Source organism: Macrobrachium nipponense, chromosome 26, assembly GCF_015104395.2.
Source record: "Macrobrachium nipponense isolate FS-2020 chromosome 26, ASM1510439v2, whole genome shotgun sequence".
Lineage (NCBI taxonomy): Eukaryota > Metazoa > Arthropoda > Malacostraca > Decapoda > Palaemonidae > Macrobrachium > Macrobrachium nipponense.
In genome coordinates, this window is record NC_087215.1 from 70,760,359 (window position 1) to 70,783,938 (window position 23,580).

At 38.5% G+C, this 23,580-nt stretch overlaps 1 protein-coding gene across 4 annotated transcripts; it reads right to left on the bottom strand.

The window, feature by feature from the left end:
* Window positions 1–8,233: 8,233 nt before the first annotated feature.
* Window positions 8,234–23,234, bottom strand: LOC135200385 (metallo-beta-lactamase domain-containing protein 1-like). Of its 4 annotated transcripts, none has more exons than XM_064229005.1 (5): window positions 23,216–23,234; window positions 19,609–19,820; window positions 18,097–18,261; window positions 17,493–17,606; window positions 8,234–9,875 (listed from the first exon to the last, which is right to left on the bottom strand). In XM_064229005.1, the coding sequence occupies exons 2-5, from the start codon at window positions 19,757–19,759 to the stop codon at window positions 9,664–9,666; spliced, it is 642 nt and encodes a 213-aa protein (XP_064085075.1). In that variant the 5' UTR covers window positions 19,760–19,820; window positions 23,216–23,234; the 3' UTR covers window positions 8,234–9,663. The 4 variants fall into 4 exon arrangements, with proteins under 4 accessions (XP_064085075.1, XP_064085071.1, XP_064085072.1 ...); XM_064229001.1 differs by lacking the exon at window positions 23,216–23,234 and adding an exon at window positions 23,061–23,209; XM_064229002.1 differs by lacking the exon at window positions 23,216–23,234 and adding an exon at window positions 23,061–23,203 and having other exon boundaries at window positions 19,609–19,817.
* Window positions 23,235–23,580: the final 346 nt, after the last annotated feature.

Here is a 23,580-nt window from a genome sequence, read left to right on the forward strand (position 1 = left end):
ATGAATCTTAATGAGATGAAGTGAAAAAACTGTATCATTATATAGCACGTGATCAACGTATTATTTACCAATAATCATTGTTTTTATATTTTATTACTTGAATCAATTACATGATTACAAACCATGAATTTTTTTATTTACTTATATATTCACATAGTGTCTGTATCACACTCCTATAAGTCAAGTGCAAGTCAAGTTTGAGTGATATTCAGTAGTTGGTTTTGGTAGCTGACCGAGCTGATGTAAGTGTTTACATAATAAAAATTGGAATGTTAGTCCATATATATAAAAGATTGCTTGCCTTGCCCATGAGAAGTTCGGGCTAAACATTCCTTTCTCCAGTCAATCTGCTTTTGCAAGCAGAGACGACACACAGATGAAGCCTATGTAAGCAGATTATTGAGGTTAAAAGGAACAAATGCTGATACGGCAATGATGACGTCGTCACTTGGCAGGAGATTGCTCTCAGCCAGCTAAGAGTTACGTTACTTGCTGTAATAAATACGACTTTAGGATAAATTTTTTGTTTTTTAATACTCGACCCACATGAGAAGAATGTCTGAAAAAAAAAACAGTACCAAAATTGAACAATATATTAGTTTCATGTTGGAAAACTGCATGATTATGTTAAATTAAATATTCCTTATTGAAACTAATGAAAAAGGTTTCCATACAAATTCTATATATATTATTAGCCCTGTATAAGATTCATATAGGATTATTCCATAGATAACATTTTCACTTCTAGACTTCCTGACTAAAATCTCTTTTATTTTATTTATTTATTTATTATTATTATTATTTTTTTTTTTATTGACTACGATATAAAATCACCGGACAGACAATATGTCAGTAGGTTTTGATATGTGTTTGAATTTAGCTTATTTGTCCTTACTAAAGCGTTAAGTTAGAGTTCAAATCTTTACGCATATATAGTTTTGGATATTTAATGGTTACGTTTTGCTTATTGATATTATCGTGATTCCTTTTTTATTATAATTTGTAACCCTTCCGACTTCTTACAGAGTGTATTAATATTGACTCCACTTTATCCAGATTTTTATTTTATTTTTTCTTTTATATTTATTTATTTATATATATATATATTTTTTTTTTATATATATTTGATAAATTAATGGTTGGCTTGAATATGTGGAAAAGTGTTCTAGCGGCGTACCGTATAAGGCTACTTGCGGCATCAATTCTATAGATACAAGATATAAATGATAAAGGTATTTAAAACCGCGAGAACCGCTATAATCCAGTTCGGATCCAATATCACGAGTTGTAACTCGTAAGACATTGACACTTCCTATTTAATTATCCGTTATTCTACCAAACCGATTGACTCTGGGCGATAAAATATATTATTGGTTTTCTTAATGGATAGGAATTCACACAACGTGTTAAGGAGATTATTATTGATTTACACCACCCGAGTCACAGATTATTATGTGTTGAATTCCATGTTTACTGATTTAGCACTCATAAATATTCCTAACGCACTCAATTGCGGTGTTTGTTTTTAGTGCTATTAATTCTATATAACGTGTCAAGGAACTATTAACACTAAGAAGTGTTTATTCCCTCTGTCAGACTCGTAATTCTGTTAATAATTCTACGTATATTCTTTCAAGGATTGATTTGGCACAGGATAGGCTCCTAAACTGACAGGTGTCTTAGTGTATCCCTTGTTTTCATGACACGTGTTACAATTAGTTATGTGCTTTTTATATCTGTAAGCATTGTAGGCCAGTAAAATAGTGATTTGGCTTTCTGTGACATAGTAGGGAAACCTGGATGACGGAATGCAACCAGTTTATGACGATTGGTATGAAAGAGATTATTACTACTACCTGGTCGTTAGTCATCTGCTGTGTTCTTCGGGTTTTCCTCGTCAGGGACCTACATATAATACTACATTTGATTACATAATTCTGATACACATACTTTAAATATATTTTTGCTTTAGGGTTTCTGCTCGAAGTGTTTATTGTTTTTTTGCTTAGCCGCTGACCCTGTTTCCATTCGAAGTGTTTATTGTTTGGTGTTTATTGCTGCTGACTCTGTTTCCGTTTCGAAACAGTCCAAGCTCCCTGCTTGAGACAACTACCCCGACCTATGATTCAAACGGCCTACGTGATCTGTAGCGTGTCTCATTTGATTGTGTGTTCGTATGAAAACTATCTCATTTGTAGTATGTTCATATTGTTCGAACTACTGTCTGTTCCTTCATAACTTGTAACAGAGATGGTAGACAAGCAGAACAGAGTTAGTGATCGTCATTAGAAGACCTGTACCTCTTTACCTAAGCTTTATCATGTAGAGGAATAGGATTAGCCATCATCATTGGCAGAAGCGATCAAGCTATCGTTATTAGAAGACTTGTACAATCATATCTGATCTTCAGCATGTAAAACTTCAAGAATATATCTATTTTTATACTTCGTGTTTTCTACAAGAACCTCCTCACCGAACCATGAGTTTAACACATCGTCGTAATAACCAACAAGATAATACCGACTTCGTAAGTGATCTACAAAGCCCTCAGACACTCCATTGAAGATGGAAGTGCAATGCCAACCGACTTAGCGTAAGATTATCGCTAGTCTAACATTACCTCATAGGGCGCCTTATCATACAAGGCACAAGCCCTAATATTGGTGGCCAGCGTACCAGAAGAACTCTACAACGTCCTACGAAGAAAAAACAGAATAATAAATCATGAAGTCAACGACGACGAAAGCAGCAGATTCTTCAAGCAACCTAGTATCATCGTTAGTGAGCGACTTCAGAAAACAACAAGATTCGTCAAGCAACTTAGTATCATCGTTTAGTGAATAACTTCAAGAAACAAAACCGACGTGTCCTTTTCCTACGGCAACGGAAGCTTCGTCTCTCATTAGAATCATTCAAGAAAACATCGTTAGTGAGCGTTTCCGGCACTGCAAGAAACAAACCCGAACGCGTCTGCAGCATCGGATCTTGCAAGGCTCGAATCATCGAAACAACGCGCACGGGGAAACTGAAGCCAAACCAGGTCATCCGCTAAATAGAGAAGGAGGACCAAGGCCGTGTGTCGTTATCGGAACACCGTGACTTCCCACAAAAGCAAGCTAAGTACAATTTTTATTCATTTGGAGTAACTTTGAGTGTTTCCTTTGCAGGTCGAATTTCGTTATTCCTGTGGCTGAAGTTACGAGACATTCTTAATCTTACTTTTTTACAGAAATTATCTACATCATTGAGATTTCGCTACTGCGAGTTTTTTTATCTTTGAGTGTCTGTTTCCAGAAGTTCTACTGAAATATCATAATCATATACTATGTTAATTTTATCATTTGGGTGATTATTAATCCCTTACGTAACAAATCATATTAAACAGTGAATATGCGTTTACGCAGTGGACGTCTGTATTTATACAGATGCATGGATAGGGTCGTTAAGCACCGTAGTGATTAGAAAACACACAAAAAACAAGTGGAACACCCGTACAAATCTATATAAATTAGAGGTAACACTATTTCGGGTCATGAACAATAAATGCTTCTTTGCAAAGTCCCGATCGCAGTTTTAGCCTTGAGTTTTTTGAGTTATATAAAATATCGAACCTCAATGACTCAACTCAACTTTAAAAATATGGCTGGATTGCAAGGAATAACATGTCTGTAAAAAAACTTTCATCAGGCTAAATGCGCTGACCAGGATCCCTCACTATTTCAAATTTTAGCAAAGAATGAAGTACAAACAGTTAATATTGAATGCAGTAGTGATAACTTGTCTTATTAGTAATCGCTCAGTTCCCTAAGTTCGTCATTCATTGCTTTATACGTAACCAGCAACATAATGCTAAAAACACACAATACGTTGCCGATGGTAATAAAGAGAAGGATCCTAATTATTACAAAAAGAAATAGAAACAGTAGCCCGTTCAGAATCAAACAAGCAAACTCGGTGACTGTGTCACCTAGTCAAGCGGTCAAGGTCAGTCAAAAAACTGCCGAAGTGTTCAAAGCATAGCAAATTCCACACAATAAGCGACTCTTATAGCAGAGTGGGGAAAAGCGATGTTGGTTTATACATGCCAATATCTTTTTGAATTAAAAAGGATTTTTCCTATGAAACACACGACCGTATAAAGTAATCAGAGCAGGTTTTCGTTTTTTTTTAATACGTAAGTTATTATAAGTAGTGGTGGATAAAGCCCGACTGTACGCGACCGTGAAAATTAGAATATCTTGTTTATTCCTTTAGTACACGTAATATCCTGTATTTACGGACTCACCGTCTGTTGTTCGAACTTCCCTAATGAGAAGTCCGGATAAGCGAGCGCTTACAGATACCTCTATAGTTATAAAAAACATTGATCTGTATGTAGTGTAATTGTAAGATCCATCTAGGGGTATACAAAATATTATCTTACATCCTGCAAAATAAGGCGTGTTTATCAAATGAAAATCCTATAAACCTTCAAACATATTGAAATCCGTTTGAACAAAAAGAGACAGTTAATCAAATAATAACTTATATAAAGGAACTATACATTTGTCTCATAAATCGTAACATTGTTCAAATGACCCAACAGAATTCTCCCACAAACGCAGTCGTAGTTTGCACGCAAAACCTCGAGAGCATGCACCCTCGAATGTCTTAGTGCGTGTAAAAAAGACTTTGCTGGGAAATGAAATTTTAATCCTTCCCGACACTCTGAAATATAAAGACTTCCGCGAACAAAGCCCTAGACACGGTTGACTCGCTGCAAACAAGTTAATATAGTAATCCACAAAAACCTATTTATATAAATATCGCATTTTTTATTGTTGCTAATTTTTAATCCCACCGCTGCCACCAATATTAGGGCTTGTGCCTTGTATGATAAGGCGCCCTATGAGGTAATGTTAGACTAGCGATAATCTTACGCTAAGTCGGTTGGTATTGCACTTCCATCTTCAATGGAGTGTCTGAGGGCTTTGTAGATCACTTACGAAGTCGGTATTATCTTGTTGGTTATTACGACGATGTGTTAAACTCATGGTTCGGTGAGGAGGTTCTTGTAGAAAACACGAAGTATAAAAATAGATATATTCTTGAAGTTTTACATGCTGAAGATCAGATATGATTGCACAAGTCTTCTAATAACGATAGCTTGATCGCTTCTGCCAATGATGATGGCTAATCCTATTCCTCTACATGATAAAGCTTAGGCAAAGAGGTACAGGTCTTCTAATGACGATCACTAACTCTGTTCTGCTTGTCTACCATCTCTGTTACAAGTTATGAAGGAACAGACAGTAGTTCGAACATATGAACATACATACAAATGACATAGTTTCATACGAACACACAATCAAATGAGACACGCTACAGATCACGTAGGCCGTTTGAATCATAGGTCGGGGTAGTTGTCTCAAGCAGGGAGCTTGGACTGTTTCAAAACAAATGAATGACCACAGATGACGGCATGTCAACTTAGCCTACATACTTATTGTATACGTCATCTTTAGCGTCTCTAGTCTGATCACATTCCTGCAAGCAATCTTTTATATATATGGACTAACATTCCATATTTTTATTATGTAAACACTTACACGTATACAAAAGAAAGTGCGCCAGGAGGGAAGCAAAATACGTAGACCTATTTATGACTAGACGGATTTCAATTCGAAGAAAATCGAGGCAGAATGAAGGACAAGTTCATTGCCTCGTTGGAGAATATGAATGACATTTGGAAGAGGAGAAAGGGAAGGGAAACTGAATTATGAATTGATGCATTACTCTATTAGGAGTATGTGTACGCGATACAAGTAACCATTGATCTAAACTCTACCATGGAGATTTCATAGAAAAAGCGAGTGTGACCTTCAATGGGAGACAGCCTGGTCCATCCTGTCCAATTATGTAGTGCCTGCCCCACTTATATTGGAAGGCAACATATATCAAAAGTCTGCTCTCTCAAAGTTAAGTAGTGACATTCGCTTTGAGCCGCACAGTCAGGTCAGTGCTGCCAATGGTTACCACTGTCAAAACCTTATCCATGCACGTAAGAAATATATAAGCTTTTTTAACACTCACCATATCCGTCATTCTCGCACAGCGTCTCCAATAATAGACCTTCTTTACAGCCCTTGGTTCTTCTCACTTCGAAATGCTACTGAAGAGTGAAGAACGAAGTACTGAACCCCAGAACCAGAGTTCAGATTGTCAAATGGATTGGTTCAAAATATCATACCAAAAATGTTGAAATTATCGTATTTACGTAAATATCAAGTTGAAGAGTTGTCCATATACAGAGGCTGCCCACAAGCAAGTGCTCGTGTGGCATATGATAAACTTAATGTAGACTGACGATTGCATTATGCACTATCATGGATTTCACCAACATAGGCCTATTTGTACGATTATTACCCAGAGGTTAAATCCTAATTATGGAGGGAGTAATGGTTTTCAATCAACATTAAGGTGGGAAAACTTACTACGATTTTGGGGGATATTATGAGATATTTATAAAACTCTTTAGCTAGCAAATATGTGTACCTGCACATTTTGTATACATTTATGTGATTTGTGTCCTTTGTCTATATTTGTCTTGCCTAAGCTTTTCAAATGTGTACAATACATTATGATAGTTCTGTTGGCCCGAGGCCCATCGATCAGACATTATAAGAAATAGAATTTGAATTGAGGAAATTGATTGCCTACAAGCTTTGTATGGTGATGGTGTCGAATATCTTGCCGACTTCAGCATCTGAATATACAACACTGAGCATCCTATTGACTTCTGCCAAGTATACAGTGCATGAGGTGGTTGGTGTCCAGATTGGCCTAGTTCTGTCAGCCATTAGTTGTGATTTTTGGCTAATAAAATAGTTAAGCCACATCCCAACACTTTCTCTGGGAATACTCTTCAGTTTTCTTCAATCATCACAACCCATTCAGTAAGTATTCCTTAAGCTGAGAAATATCACATGTGATAAAATACCTGTACTGTACTCCCCTATACAAATCTAGGTCTTAATTATGAGCAAAAGTACCAAATGCAGATTTTCTTTTCATATTTAACTAACAAACTATCACATTGTGCTTCCCATTACAACCATGGTATGGGGGAAAACAGCTACTGTATTCTTGTGTAATAGGAACCAATTTCACCGACTGGTTGTCCGTCCACATATCGTATTGTATGTATGGTGTTTTTACGTTGCCTGCCAGTGCCATATCACATTAATTTACAATATACTGAGAAATTTCAGCTATTTTTTCACAATATCAAGCAGCGATTTATAATATTCACAGACTCAAGACCAAAATGGATTGAAAATAAACTCAAAGACTGACAGCTTTATTGCACATTGAATTTTTTTTATGGAGAACAATCACTTCAGGTTTCACCAACACATTATAGCCATGGTACAAACTTATAAACTCAAGAAAATAACCCATAATACGTTAAGATTGACACCCACCTTTGAAATTATTCCCGTACATAGTGGCACTAATCGCATGTTGAATGGTCCCACTGTTTTGTTTGGAAAGATGCAAGTATGTCCACACGGCAGGATCATTGTGTAGGTTAGCTTGTTCTTGAGGTGATTCTGATATGATTCTTTCCCTTAAGAAATTATATTTCATAATTACTGTACCATCTACTAGTATAAATAAACATAACCAGTTAACATATATCAATTTCGTACTTGTTTGTTGTTAATGATATGGATGCAGTACTAGTATGGGAAAAAATCTGAACTGCTACACTAACAACAATACATACTAGTATTACAAAATCAGCCATGAGGAGAAAGTCTTCACTTTCAGCTCACTGATCAGTAACTAAAAACTAGTTAGTTCTTTGCTATGGGAATAAAAAGTAATTAGGAGAAAGAATACAGGGATGAAAACATAAATAAATGAACATTAATGTAGAAAAGAACTGGCTACGTTCACTCTTCAGTGCTAGTATTGCTGGGGTGGCCAATATGCTACTTTTTTCCTCCAAATGCCGGTTATAATCTTGTTAAGAACCTTATGGAATGACTGGTCACCTGTGCTGATCTTTTTCTTTAAGCTGTCTACTACAGCGCCTCAGAAGCATAAGGGAATAGCAAGCTTACCTCTCTTGGCAAGGTAATCCTTATTGGATGCATTGTTTATAATAACTGATGGTTGTAATCTTATACCTCCATGATCATTGGAGGCAGTGATTTGGGAAGAGACTTTGGGAGAAGAATAAACAACAAATTTTTATAAAGATTTGGATTACATACCTGCAATAGCATCGGACATATACATATATATCTCTATCTTTCTGCTAAATCTCTTCTTTCAAGATTTCAATGATTCTAATTTTAAGAAAATGACAATAACATCTTGAGAGTTAATAGCTCTAACACTTACTGTAGGATAACAGACAACAAATTTGACATAATTTTCCTCCTGCAGTGTTTACTCTTGTATAACTAATAATTTTGAGTTTTACTTTGTACAAGGAATTATTCAGTACCACAGGTACTTCATTGGTACAATGCTTTTCATGTTTCCAGCGGACTTCTGTCTTATTACCATCTATTGTGATAGACTACATCATGAAACAATTTTAAATTCTTAAATACCCACTTCAGTATACAGTTAGAAATTATGCATGCACAAAATATTGGATTGTATGATGTGAAGCATTCATCTTTCAGACAATAAGTATTTGAGTACCCGTATGACTATTAAGGCACTTTAAATTGTGTAAAGGTACATGCACTAATCTGAAGTGAAATTGAAAACGTTCAAGTTTTATCATAGTTCATGCTTAGGAAAATTATTTATTACAGTAGGTATGCATTAGGTTTTTACATAAGATCAGATAAGTACATGTACAGAATACAGTACATGACTGTGTGAAATACTTGGGATATAAATATGCACAGTACCCAAACATTTGGGGAAGAAGATGGAATGTTACTTGATATAGTAATCTGCTAATGACACCTTGATACTGTAGATGATAACTAGTTTGATTCTGCTATATGTTGAAGGTTTTAGGACAGAATAACATTGAAAACAGAAAAATGTTTAAATGAAAAGGTAAACTCATCTTGAGAAGGGTTGTACGCTGGCATCTGTAGAATTCAAGAATAATTTATACAGCTTTAAGGAAACGTTTCATTTGAACACATATAGTAAAGTGAATGAAAACTTCGGTGATGTCAGACTTTCTTGCACGATTTCCACTACTTAAGGAATTCTTATGAAATTCCATATAAAACAGAGGATCATTAAACAAATATGAGTTATTAACTGTCAATACATATAAATATTTAACAAGCACACACTCTTAAAGTTTTATTACTTTATTGGTTTCATGGAGACTAAATACAAATTTCAAACTCAGAATTACATGCCAATTTTATACTGCTTTTGTGCTAGCGGTGTTGCTGGTGTTGTCATTAAGATTAAGAAAAGTGGGGACACCAAAGAAAGTTCAATGCACCATGGCCATAGTTTTTCTGACTTGCTGTCCTGTTCATGTATGTTTGGATACCTGTCCAGTTAAAAACTATGACAATGTTACAAGGAAGATTTCTTTGCAAGGTAAAGTCCTTTTATGTTTCTTCTTTCTATTTGAATGTTTGCATACCTATAATTAACAATAAGGAAGATGATAATTGTAAACAACAATTATTGTCCAAGATTAGTTTTATTAGCCTTTCCAGCAATTTCTTTCATCTGAGGCGTTACTTTAAACATTGGCCCATGGCCTGGAATTATATAATCTCCCAGTAAAAGCATTTCATTACGATGCTTTTCTTGCTCTTCTGGCTTTTCACTTCCAGCAACGTACTTCCACAATGAAGGGTCGAATATATCCTCTTCACGCTCAAACAGGTCACCTGAAGAACAATTTGCATGTCAATACAAACATTTGAAAGCTTTCTAGTTAACTATGCACAAGTCATAGCCTTACAAAGCCTATATATCATGTCTGAAGTGTGCTGAACGGAATGGAATATAGAATTTAGGTCAAAAGTCAAGCACTGGGCTGAAATGTAAATTGGAATAGAAAGGTTTAAGAGGTGTAACAGGAGGAAGACCTGACAGTTGCACTATGAAACAATTGTTATGTGAGGGTGGATAGCAAGAAAGAAGAAAGATTTTATGAATGGAGGTACAGTAGAGCAAAAGGAATGAATGAGGTTGCAGCTAGGGGCTAAAGGGATGCACTGATGGCACTACCCCTCTACAGAGGAAGTGTGTTGAATGCACACCACATTTATTGAAGGAAGGAAATTCTGATTTGTTATACACTGAAGGAAGGAAATTCTGATTTATATGAGTGTTAACCATCAAGTCTCCCAGTTTCTTTCATCAGCATGAAACTGTGCTTTAGATGGGAGATATCAGCACTCAGTTCAATTGGAGGGACAGCAATCTCAGTAGTGTAATAGTTCGTATGTGGAAAAAGGGATTTTGACAAAGGAAAAATCTATTTCTGGGGGAAGACCTGTGTCGCCCAGTGAAATGCTCCTGTAGCACGCATTTCTAGGTATAAATAGATGCTAAATATACCAGAGAAAAAGCTAAAAGGAATGCTGAAGTTACTACCTTCAGCTCGCTCGCCCATAGGGTGTCGGTATAAACACAGGGGTGAGTGGAAGCCACTACCACAGGTTTTCTGCCAATTAGAAGATTCCCTTCAAAACCCCTCTCTAGGTAGGTGCCATTACAAGGACTACAATACATCTATCTTCGGCTCACTACTACTACAACTCCCGCCCGAAGGCTTCATTCCTGGATTACGCACCCAAGCTTGGGCTGGCTACAGGGTGGGGACCAGGAAAAGAGAGGGATGGGTTCACCAGGCGACACAAGTCTTCCCCCAGAAATATATTTTTCCTTTGTCAAAATCCCTTTTCTGGGCTCGACCTGTGTCGGCCGGTGAAATAGTATCAGAGAATGGCCATACAAGCTTGGAAAATACAAAAATCAAAAGATACAAGGAAAAATAAAAATAAAATGTTCTCTTGAAATCAAGTTTTAATAACCAATGTAAAGTAACAAGATACAATGGTAAAAAAGGAGGAACAAATATGACCAGATCCATACTATCCTGGGAAAACAACAGGTAAGGAATACAAAAATGACAAATATAAACTATGTACATGTCCGGCAATGGATTGATAAGCAAACCAGCCCGGAACCTAAGGGAGATAGGTAGGGATTACGAGCGAGGCAGGTAGGAAAGAGTGAGTATCAAGGGAAAAATTTTTATAGCAGAATAATGGAACAGGAAATATTGTTCTAAGACTAGGCCGTATCAGGGGAGACGATGCTCCCTGCAGCCACTGCTGAAAATTTAAGGGCCTCTAAATTCTTTAGATAATGGCGTTTAAATACTGCCGGAGTTCATATTGTGAAAATAGTTAACTGAGGTAGCCACTGCCCGTATATCATGGATGTGAGGGACTGAATCCTGATTGGCTTGTTTAATAAAATAAAGGATTTGTTGTCTGATTCCTTTTAAGGAAATGGTTCCGCCTTCCTCTCTAATAAAAAGAGGACCTGAAGACTTTTCAGAAGTTCTGGCCAGATAAGATTTTAGTGTGACAATAGGAAACAATGATGAGTCCTGTGTGAGAAGTATAATCTTCCATGGAGCCCACCTGTTTTATGGGTCTTCATTCTTGGCTAAGAATTTCCGATCTGGGGATAGTAGAACTTCACCCGACGGGAGGAAATCAATGTGATTTGGGTGTCTAGAGAGAGCCGACAGTTCAGATATTCTGGCACACTTCTTTGATGGGAGAGATAGCTTGTGTGAGGTTAGGTCCCATTGGATTCCCAACCATTGAAAGCGGGACGCCGGGATGAGATGGGACTTTTCCTTGTTTATCTGGAAACCCAGATACTCTAGGAATTCTATTACTTTGGCTGTTGCTTTGCGACACTCGTCTTCGTTGGTTGCCCAAATGAGCCAGTCGTCTAGGTAAGCTACTAACATTACCCCTTGAGCTCTTAGTTCTTGGACTACTGTCTCTCCTAGTTTGGTGAATATTCTGGGCGCTATGTTGAGCCCGAATGGCATGACTCTGAATGAGTAAGCTTGTTTTCCTAGTTTGAAGCCTAGGTATGGAGAGAAGTTTCTTGCTATCGGAACATGATAGTAAGCGTCTGTAAGATCTATAGAGGTTGTGACGACCCCACGGGGAAGTAAGGCCCGCACCTGCGAGACGGTCAGCATGCATAACTTGTCGCATTGAATGTTTGAGTTGAGACGGGACAGGTCCAGAATCACTCTTCGTTTGTCCGAGTCCTTCTTTGGCACACTGAACAGACGTCCTTGAAACTTCGGGCAATTGACTTTCTTTATTGCCTTCTTTTGAAGGAGATCTTTGGCATAGTCTAGTAGGTCTGTCGTTGGAGTCTGGTGAAAACTGACTGGTGGAGGGGGCCCTTTCTCCCATTTCCACCCCAGACCTTTTGATACAATGCTGTGGGCCCATGAACTGAAGGTCCAATGGTCCCGAAAGAGATACAGTCTCCCGCCCACCTGCGGAGTCTCACTGGTTGGTTGAGGTCTTACCTCCTCTGCATCCTCTGAAGCCTCTGCCTCTAGAGCCAGCTCCCTGTTGAAAGGCACCTCTGGCTCTGCTACTCCTTGCATGCTTGTTGTAGCCACGAAATGCTCCTTGTGACTCAAAGGAGGCGTTGAAGGCTGGGGAGGTTACTAAGGCGGTTGAAGTCGAAGGTTGCTGAGTCGGTTGACTCTGCACCAGGACAAACTGTTGCTGTGGCTGTGCCTTGGATGTTGAAGGCTTGCCGATCTGGGAGACAGGAACCGCTTGAACAACTGTCTAAGGATGAGAGGACTGGAAAGGCTGGTATTTCCTTGGCCTCTTCCTAGCTTTGGATTGTGGTCCGGGGGCCTCAAACTTCCTTCTGAAGGGAAGTCCCCAATGGACACGAAGGTTCTGGTTAACTCGAGCTGCCTCGCTGAGGACGTTGTTAACCACGTCCTCAGGGAAGAGGTTGGCACCCCAGATCAAAGCCTTTATGAGCCTGTTTGATTCGTGTCTTATGGAAGCATTCGCAAAGACATGCTTCCTGCAGGCTTGCCTAGCCACTATAAGGTCATACAGGTCTGATTGGAAGGCCTGTAATAGTGACTTTGTGTGGATCTGAAATAGAGGCTCATCTGCAAACGTCGTAGCAGTCAACTCCGCCGTGGTGACTGAGTTAATCGACCTACTCAGCCTGCATCTTGTCTCGAATTCCGCTTTGATCATGGGGTCCGGAATTCTAGGCAAACGTTTACTGAATTGGGCGGAGGCACACACTGGATCGAGTCTACCCACCGAGTGGGTTCCGCAACCTTCGATCGACTGCTTGCCGTCCGAGAACGGGACGTGCAGAGCTAACCGCCACAGGTTGCTGTTCTCCAATGGTGGCAGCTTGGATGCGTCCGGTACCGTCACGGACTGCGGTGTGGTTCCGGACTGGAGGAATCCGGACACCGAATCCTCCTAGGCCTGTAGCCTCTGGGTCAGAGACAAGATAGATTGACCCGAGGTCTCTAGGCCGAGTCGAGTGGACACCGACTCAAGTTTGGAGTCCACTACCTCGCTCATCTTCATCATGAGAAGATTTGCAAAAGCCTCCTGGTTGAAGCCGGACTCCGCCGGCCTGGCTCTGGAGGACTTGGCTCTCGACCCCTTGGGTGGGGGAGAAGCTTTAGAAGGGAAGTCGACGGCTTGGGAGCCGACGATGACCTTGCAGAACCTGCCGGAGAAGGCTTGGATGGTTTGGATACCTTTGACAGGGATCTCGTTTTCCAGGCCTTGACCTTGGGGATTACCGAGGCCGATCTATCCCAAGTGGGGGCGGACTTCGTAGGGAAGCCCTGGAAAGAAGGGGGAGAAGGAGTGGGACTAAAAGGGAGACTACCTGCCTCACTTACTTCCCTACCTACCTCCTGATCCTCCGTGGCCATAGGTTCCCTGTGAAGGCTGATGGCCGCAACTTCTTCTGTGACGATGTCACACAAGCCCTCTTGGTCCTCTGGGAGGGGTTGGGTCTCCTGACGGATGCCCTCGATAATGGGAGCCGCCACAGACTCAGGTACAGCCGCCGAAACCGGAGCGCCCGGGTATAGGAGGGAACACAGCTCCTCTGACAGCACGTAGGGCTGGCCGGATTTAGCATTCCTCCCGAATCCTCCCACCCAGGACTTAAGGGACGCCATCAACGCGGTCTTGAGCGACAAACTAACCTGTAAAAATAACCAAATTAGGATCCCCTGTGTCAAAGAAATTTCCCAAAGTCAATCGTATAGCAGAAATTTCACAGAAACAACGAGGCGAGAATGTTACTTACCAACTTGTCTGACACGATCCTCACCAGTTCATAACAAACTGTGCAGGCCTCCAGGTGCCAGACCCTATTCCCCTCTACCGGGATGGCGCAGTTGGCATGAGATCGACAGACCTCATGCCCGTACGGCCTATACAGGACAGCCAGACATCCCGACACCTGGCAACGGACCATCTGTAAGTTTAAAAGTCAAATGAGTATCATCAAATAAAGGCGCCGGAGTTAATTCCAGCCAGATGGGTGCACTCTAACTAGATATTTGATCCGTAAAGGCAATATTGGGTATAACTTTCAACTTACTGGTTATTAAAAAAGCTCTGGATGTCTCCGTCTGCTCCGGAATCCGTCCTCGGGATCGGTAAAGCTATAACCAGCGGAGAGGGCCTGATACGAGCAGAACAGGGGAATAAGGTAAGACCTAAGCCTGAGTCTCGTTAATGCAACGTAATCAAATGTAGGTGCATTATCTGAGCCCCATTCCATCCCCACCGAAATGTGGAACAGCGACAGCAAAGAAGAAGGAAAACTGAGCGACGGAAACAGTGGTACAATAAACTCCGGTATATACTTCCTGGCGTGTGTGATGGTAGACCACACTACGTCGGAACCAATACGGATCCGGAGGCATACCTACAGAGGCTAATAAAACAAGTTCTAGCATAATCTCTTAAAGGCTTCACCTACTCTGGAGTCCATAATCCCGTTATCATAACAGTAAATGCTGGCGGAGACGGGCTGATACGAGCAGAACAGGGAAAAAGGTAAAACATAGGCCTGAATCTGATCGCACCGGGGAAGAGAAGTGATTCTAAGGTAACTAGAAACGCAGCTCTAAGCCCAGTTCCGCACCCACATGAGTGGGGAGGCGGAGACAACAGGGAGAATAGACAACTGAGCGGCGGAGCAGTGGTACGTACAAACCGGTGTATAGCCTGCTGGCCGGTGTGATGGTAGACCCCACCTGGCCAGAGGAACTATGGGCCAGGAGACATATTAAAGAGATTACACAAATACTAACAACCAATCTCCTCCGACTAATCCCCCTGGAAAAGCTATATGCTCTAGCGGTCGTTCATCGGTAGGATTACTTGAACCGCAAGCTAGCTAGGCAGCGCTGGACGAGACCGGGGCAGGGGGGCGGGGTGTGTGCCTGGAGGAGAGTGGACAAGTCGTGATCGCCTGGCCACAGCAACCGATCAGTGAGCCACCACCTTTCGGGATCTGTAACAAGCCTACCACTAAAGGGAGCAGAAGACGGTAGGCCAACTGACACCCTAAAGGGGGCAAAGGCCCAGACTACACACAACAAGACAAACATAAAATAAATGATGAGGAATTACTGGAAGAATTGCGAAAGAGGAATAACAAGGGGGGGGGGGGGGGAACGCACCCAGCAAGGACCCAGCCTAACCCTCCGAGATCGGTACAGATCCGGTCAGGTAGGCTAGCCTGGCCTCCAAAGGACGTCATGAAGTGGATGGATAGAACCTAACAAAACCCTCCAAAATCGAAAATTCCGATCTGGTCAGGTACAATAGGTCTAGGCCCAACAAACATGACACAAGAGGGACTCTCTGTCCTGGACCGCTCTCCCAGCAAGCACAATAGCCTGGGCAGGAGGCAGTAAGAGTGGGGCCGAAAGGGTGGAGGGGCAGGACTGCCTGACCTACCTTCCAAAACCTAGCCTAGGTATGGTCGGGTAGGCCAGGGAAGGGTATCGCAAGGACTTCCAACCTCACAAAGAATATGAATATGAATATTTAATATAAACGTGCATATAATCAAGTGCATTACTGACTACCATCGAAAAACACAATAAAAGAATGCATGCATGAATATCGCGAGAGAGATAGAGAGGAATCGCCCTCTCCACAAAACTGGCGTACTATAGGCTAGCTTAGAAGCCAAAATACACTACTCGCGTATAACATAGAAAATAAATAGTACGTACGAAGGGAAACCAACACGCTCCTGAGGGACTGAGGATGAAAGCCAAAGGCTAGAATAACGAAAAATAAACATATAACAAGAGACCTCAGAGTACGTCAGGAGCGAGTTAGGGTCTACGACGTAAGGATAAAATTCGTAAAACCAAAGCTCCAGAAACAACAGGAGCTAGAATAATGATGGGGTATACAAAAAAAGTAGCATAAACAGTGAAAAGCAAACAGTGAGGTAAATATCATCATAAAATAACAATGGGAAAAAACGCACGCAGCGAATGATGCACCCAAGATGGCAGATGTAAAAGGAGCATCACCCCAATTCGTGAGAACTAAGGGGTCAAATAAGGGCTAAAAAGGGATGCATCGAGCCCTCACAAGATACAAAAACGTAATATGGAATACTCAACTTAGATGAAGAAGCTTGGGGCTCTGGAGCAGACAAGGCTTCGTCAAAAAACACAGGAAGAGAGCAGCGAGAAAAGCACGTGCGGTCACTGTAGCATGCTAATACAGGAATGAAGCCTTCGGGTGGGAGTTGTGGTAGTAGCGAGCGGAAGGTAGATGTATTGTAGTCCTTGTAACGGCACCTACCTAGAGAGGGGTTTTGAAGGGAATCTTCTAATTGGCAGAAAACCTGTGGTAGTGGCTTCCACTCGCCCCTGTGTTTATACTGACACCCTATGGGTGAGCGAGCTGATGGTAGTAACTTCAGCATTCCTTTTAGCTTTTTCTCTGGTATATTTAGCATCTATTTATACCTAGAAATGCGTGCTACAGGAGCATTTCACTGGCCGACACAGGTCAAGCCCAGAAATATACAAACTGACACCTCGTAAGATTCAACAAATCAACCAAGGCTTTACTTACGATTGGTACTATTTGGCCTACACAGTAGTATCACTATAAGAGATTATATTAGGTTTTGACAATCATTCTTGGTCCCTTGACTACAATAATATTTACACTGATTCACAATATTTAAATAGTTGCCTAAGTCAGCCTCTGAAAAAAAACACCCAAAACTGCTGTTTATTCTATCCCTGACCAAATTCAAGTCTATCTTCCTTGCTCCAAATGAGAACCACCATCTTCATTCATGAAACTGAATCCTAAGGCCTATAAAAAAAATTAAAATCTGAAGCTAAAGTATCAAGAGACTGAATCCATACATTTATATGTAATACTGTACTGTACCTGCAATTACCACTGTTCCAAGGTCTTCTGTTTTTACAATTACGCTAACATCAGCTGTTGTATGTCCAGGAGTGGGAATGATCTCCAAATTGTCATCTATTTTGAAAGGTTCACCTGGAGAATAAATGATAAAATACAGGAAGTGGACATTGATGGAAAAATATATTGAACAGAAAGTTTGAAGTTCAGTGGAGAAACTATACCTATACTGTAAAAATAACAGATATCTCACAATTATCTTTAAAGGTCATAAATATCTTAAAGTTATAAAATGACATCACAATGATTAAAAACAAGTGCAGACAAAAATAGGCGTGTCATACAACACAATTGGAAAGAACTATTTGTGAATATCTGTCATCAGATACCCTCAATGGCACCTTTGATAACAAAAACATTCTCTTGAATAATATATCATCAACTTATTACAGTAACTGGATTTCTGGTTGGCAGATTAATCAATATATCAACTTGTGACTTATATCACTAATAGTACAGCAGTTAATGTCTAAAAGTTTACAACTATATTTCGATACTGAATGTATAAGGTGCCTCAATAACAAGAAAGGAGAAAGTATGGCAACTCAATAATCAAATACCATACCTGTTTCAAATGGATGAATGAAGAATTCGTCTTTGTGAGAGACTGTGAAACCTACAATATGTTTTGCATTTGTAAAAAGGTTCAGATTTCCTAAGTGATCTGAGTGGCCATGGGTTCCAATTGCATAGTTAATGTCTTCACATTTCACTTCATGCTTTTGAAGACCTGAAAAATAAAAATTAAAAACTTTGCACACAATATTTAAGATAGAGTACCGAAGTAAAGTACCTTTCCAAGATGACAATCTTCTATTTCCTTTAAGAACTTTATTAACACTTACAAAACTGCTAATGAGTGTGGTAAAAAACCTTTTTGACGTATTTCCAAATACATGTGTTTAACACTAACAAGAGTCATAGATGAAGACTAAACTTGATGGCAGATCAAGGAGACAGAGCACAGATGGGAAAAACTGATGCAAAAATATTCATAATGATAAAGATCAGTCCTTTTTTACTTTCATTATAATATTTCATCCATAACATTTCTTTCACATAGCTGATTCAAATGGTCTGGTTAAAAAAGTTAGTAAAATTCAGAACAAGATGAAGGAGTTGGACACCTTGATGAAATGTGAAAGACCAGTAATCGCAGCTAAGACCGGTATGATTCTGCAAAAAATCTGAATATTGCCCACAATGTGCTACTCATGACAAACTAGGATATAGGAAACACTAGTCCTCTGAGAGAAATGCACCAGTCCCAGGATGAAGAGACTGAGAAATTTTTAAATAGAGTATACTAAAGAATTAAACATTTCAAGGCATGCTAACTAGAATTTTACAGATTCTTGTATAATAATTGTTAGAATAACTTCACATGAGAGACTATAATTAAAGCAAGTGAAGTACACTGTACATGACATGAATTATAACAAGATACTTTACTATTTGACATAATACTGTAATCTTAAATATTTATAATTCTGATAATTTTACACGTCTTCTCTCAAGAACTAAAGATTCACCACAGAGCACAGGAAGCGCTTAACACAAGTAACAGTATCATGGTCTTCAAACCAGTCAGGCTTAATGACATCTATTCACAATGTAAACTCTTGGTTGGGGTCTAACACATACAAAGCAATAAAAAACTGCATCAGTTATGCTAAAATAGTGCCATTGAACCAAATACTGTACAGTAATTTAACTAAAAGGGATATGTACTGTAATGCAGAAGTAAAACTGCAATGGAAAAGTTCAGTTAGATATGCAATGAGTTGAATGATACAGCTTAGATGGTAGTGGAATAAAAGTTGGGCTATCCCAGACAATTACATACTAATTTTATGGCAGAGGTTAGTCGTTATCTCCAATTGCACTAATCAATTAATGTAAAATGTACATTAATAATCATTCTCAGTAAAAAAAAACCATTAACATCTTCAGAAGCCTTCATTATAAGTATACACAAGTAGAAAAGCTCCAAGATAAATTAAAATGCAACACATTTAACAAAGAACAAGGCCACAGGGAACTGTCTTCTTGACAAGCGTAAACATCTAGAACTTACCAGACAAAATCTTGTCCTTATCCCACGCTGTCATTGTATCGACAATTACATTTGTTGGCCCTTTTATCAGGGTACAGGAGCAATTAGCCTTCATAGTACCATCTTCCATCTTTGAATATCCTTCATATAGAACTTCAACCTTGTATGACATTGTTACAGAACTAATTTAAATCTTCTTGCCCTTCTATAGTCTTGAATGAGAAGTCTACCTGCTGATAAAAAATAAAAAATATATATATATATATGACTGGTAATTTATCAGCACTTTTATTATTCAACATCAAAATCAATCTTATGAAGATTAAACTTCCAAAGAATAAAGCACCATAGGTCTATGGGATAAAACAGAGTTAGTGAACTCAATGTCAACAGTATTTGTATCAGCTGCAGTCATTACCATTCCCCTTTGGAATTTTAAAGAAAAGTCAAAAGTGGTACAGAATCCATTTTGTAATATATAAGTGCTGATGGCAATCATCAGAAATGAAATCTTACAGAAAAAAAAACTCTTTACCAATCTGGAACTAGGTAACGCTTGCCTCTTATAAATATACCTCTTCTCCATCACACAAACTAATATGTAGGCTACTTAATTTTACTTTCATCATATTTAGCCTGGTATCCAACTGGTGTTTTTTGAATTCATGACAATAGGCTACAGGGGAATAATCCTAACTTTATGCAGTCTCCAACCCACTAGCCCACCATGACCCACACACCCCCAACCCGCAGAGTTGTAGGATAAGTTACAGGCTAAGGTCGAGGTACACCGACTCTAAAAAGTACGCTTTTGCAAACGAGACGAATATCAGAAAAGTTCAAAGCATACAATAAAATAAAGGAAAATTATAATTTCGAGTTCAAAATGCAAGCCTAACGGTTAAAAACACTAGTAATACCAAATTTCATGGTTACCATGGTTAACCCTTAAACGCCGACTGGACATATTTTACGTCGACATACAAAAGTTTTTTTAAAAATTCGCGGAAAAATACTTTTAGGCCTACCAGCCGAAAACTCTTGAATCACGCGCCTTGGGGGATGCTGGGAGTTCACGGATCAAGGTGTTGTTTTGTTTACAATCGTTACGCAGGCGGGCAAGCGCGAATTTCTTTCTTGCCGCACTAAAAAGTATCTGTGACACATCTCGGAAATTATTTCGTCACTTTGACATAATTTTTTTACCATTTTAAATTAGCCGTTACATGGAGTATTATATATGAAAATGTGCGCATTTTTATGTAGAATACAACAAAAAAATACTCATGATTGTAGCTTTTATCAGTTTTGAGATATTTTCATATAAATAACGATAAGTGCCAAAATTTCAACCTTCGGTCAACTTTGACTCTACCGAAATGGTCGAAAAACGCAATTGTAAGCTAAAACTCTTATTTTTTAGTAATATTCAATCATTTAACTTAATTTTGCAACTAATTGGAAGTCTCTAGCACAATATTTCGATTTATGGTGAATTTATGAAAAAACTTTTTCCTTACGTCCGCGCGGTAACTCTTCCGAAAAAAATCATACATGCGATTGTGGTAATGTTTGCACCATTTTAAATTAGCCGTTACATAAAGTTTTATATATGAAAATGTGCGCAATTTCATGCACAATACAACTAAAAACAACCCATGGTTGTAGCTTTTATCAATTTTGAAATATTTTCATATAAAAAAGGATAAGTGACAAATTTTCAACCTTCGGTCAATTTTGACTCTACCGAAATGGTCGAAAAACGCAATTGTAAGCTAAAACGCTTATATTCTAGTAATATTCAAGCATTTACCTTCATTTTGCAACAAATTGGAAGTCTCTAGCACAGTATTTCGATTTATGGTGAATTTATGAAAAAAATAACATTTTCTTTACATCCGCGCGGTAACTCTTCCGAAAAAATCATACGTGCGATTGTGGTAATGTTTGCACCATTTTAAATTAGCCGTTACATAAAGTTTTATATATGAAAATGTGCGCAATTTCATGTATAATACAACAAAAAATAGTTGAAGGTTGTAGCTTTTCTCATTTTCGAAATATTTGCATATAAATCACGATAAATAGAAAAAAACCACGTTCGGTCAAATTTGACTCTACCGAAATGGTCGAAAAACGCAATTGTAAGATAAAACTCTTACAGTCTAGTAATATTCAGTCATTTATCTTCGTCGTGAAACAAATTCGAAGTCTCTAGCACAATATTTAAATTTATGGTGAATTTAAAAAAAAAACTTTCCTTCCCTCCGCGCACGGATTCTCCGCCACAAATCTCCGCAATGCGTAAGTCCCATTCTCGGAATATTTGCTCCATTTCATATTAGGCATTTCATAGAGTTTTATATATGAAAATGTGTGCAATTTCATGTAGAATAAAACGAAAAATATTTGAAAGTTGTAGCTTTTCTTATTTCTGAAATAATTGCATATAAAAAAATATATATAAAAAAATTCGACATTCGGTCAACTTTAACTCGTCAGATATGATCGAAAACTGCATTTGTAAGCTAATATTCTTACAGTATAGTAATATTCAATCATTTGTCTTCATTTTGAAAGAAATTGGAAGTCTCTAGGACAATATTTAGATTTATGGTGAATTTTTGAAAACAATATTTGTTTACGTCCGCGCGTTACGAATTCATGCATTATTTTGTGATAATATTTTCTCTGTGTTGCTTTTATCGTTTTACAATGTGTTATATACCAAAATGATCGCAATTTAGTGCAAATTACAAAAAAAAAAAGTAACTTGTTACCTTTAACCGTTTTGCGCAGAGCGCGATTTGAATACAATTATATATGAAATTTCGTTTTTGCGCTATCATATATCGCATTATTTATATATGATAATGATAATTTTTTTCATTCTGATGGTTGCATACTAAACTTCAGGCAATGACAAAAAAAAAGCGAGCTAAAACTGAACTCTAATCTTCAAAACTAAGCGCGCTGTGATTTTTTGAAAAAAATATTTTTTCCGCTTCCGTGCTCACTCTGAAATGTCTCCGGCACACGGGAGACATTTTTTTTTTTACCGCTTCGGCGTTTAAGGGTTAACTGAGCCAAAGTTTAATAAAATTAGTTTAGCCTTATATTGGGTATATGTTTTAGCTATAGTAGATGAAATGTTAGTGGGGTGGGGATACGATCTGATTGATATTGTTGACTGTAAGCTACCTTAGTAGCTAGGCTAATCAACTTTTAGTTTGGATAAAGATTAGGTAGGTATTAGCTAGGTAGATCATATTCTAACGAAACAGGTACGTCAGGAACATTCGATGCACGCACATTAAAACAGGAAAATGTTTTTAATAAATGGCAAAACTTGTTAGCTACTTTAAATATACCCAGGTAGGTAGTATAGCTATAGCCTAAAAGCCATACCTAGGTAGGTAGGTAATGGTTTAAGGTTAAATTTTACCTCTTCCTTGCTAACCAATGAGACTTACACGTGTTGGGCCAAAACTTTTGGAATGGAATACGTGTTAGTTATTCAGTTTTTTTCTTTTTCTTCACTAAGTAGCCGCTACTTGAAGACATGAAGATAATAACTCAGGTGCAGTCTTGAATAAATCAAAATAACTTAAATAGTAGTAATACTCACATTGCACCTCTGTAACGGTACCTCAATTACTCGAGACATACGAAATCAAGTTTAAGTAGAAATAAACTTAGAATTTTTCTTTTCACGCCTAGCACGATATCAAGTCTCTTTACATTAACTTCTTTAAACAAGTATTTTTGATTACAGTTTTATACCTAATTTACTTCAGAATTTATTATTCTGTCTTAAATTATTCTGAAGGGACGGGGAAAACTCAGAAATCAAAATGAGAAATTTGTTGACAGTCTAACTGACAAAGGAGTGATACGGCTACGGCAATGAAAAATACAATAAATGGACAAGAATTACTTGTTTGATTATAATTCTATAAGAAAACATAAGGAAAATGATCACCTGTCTATAAA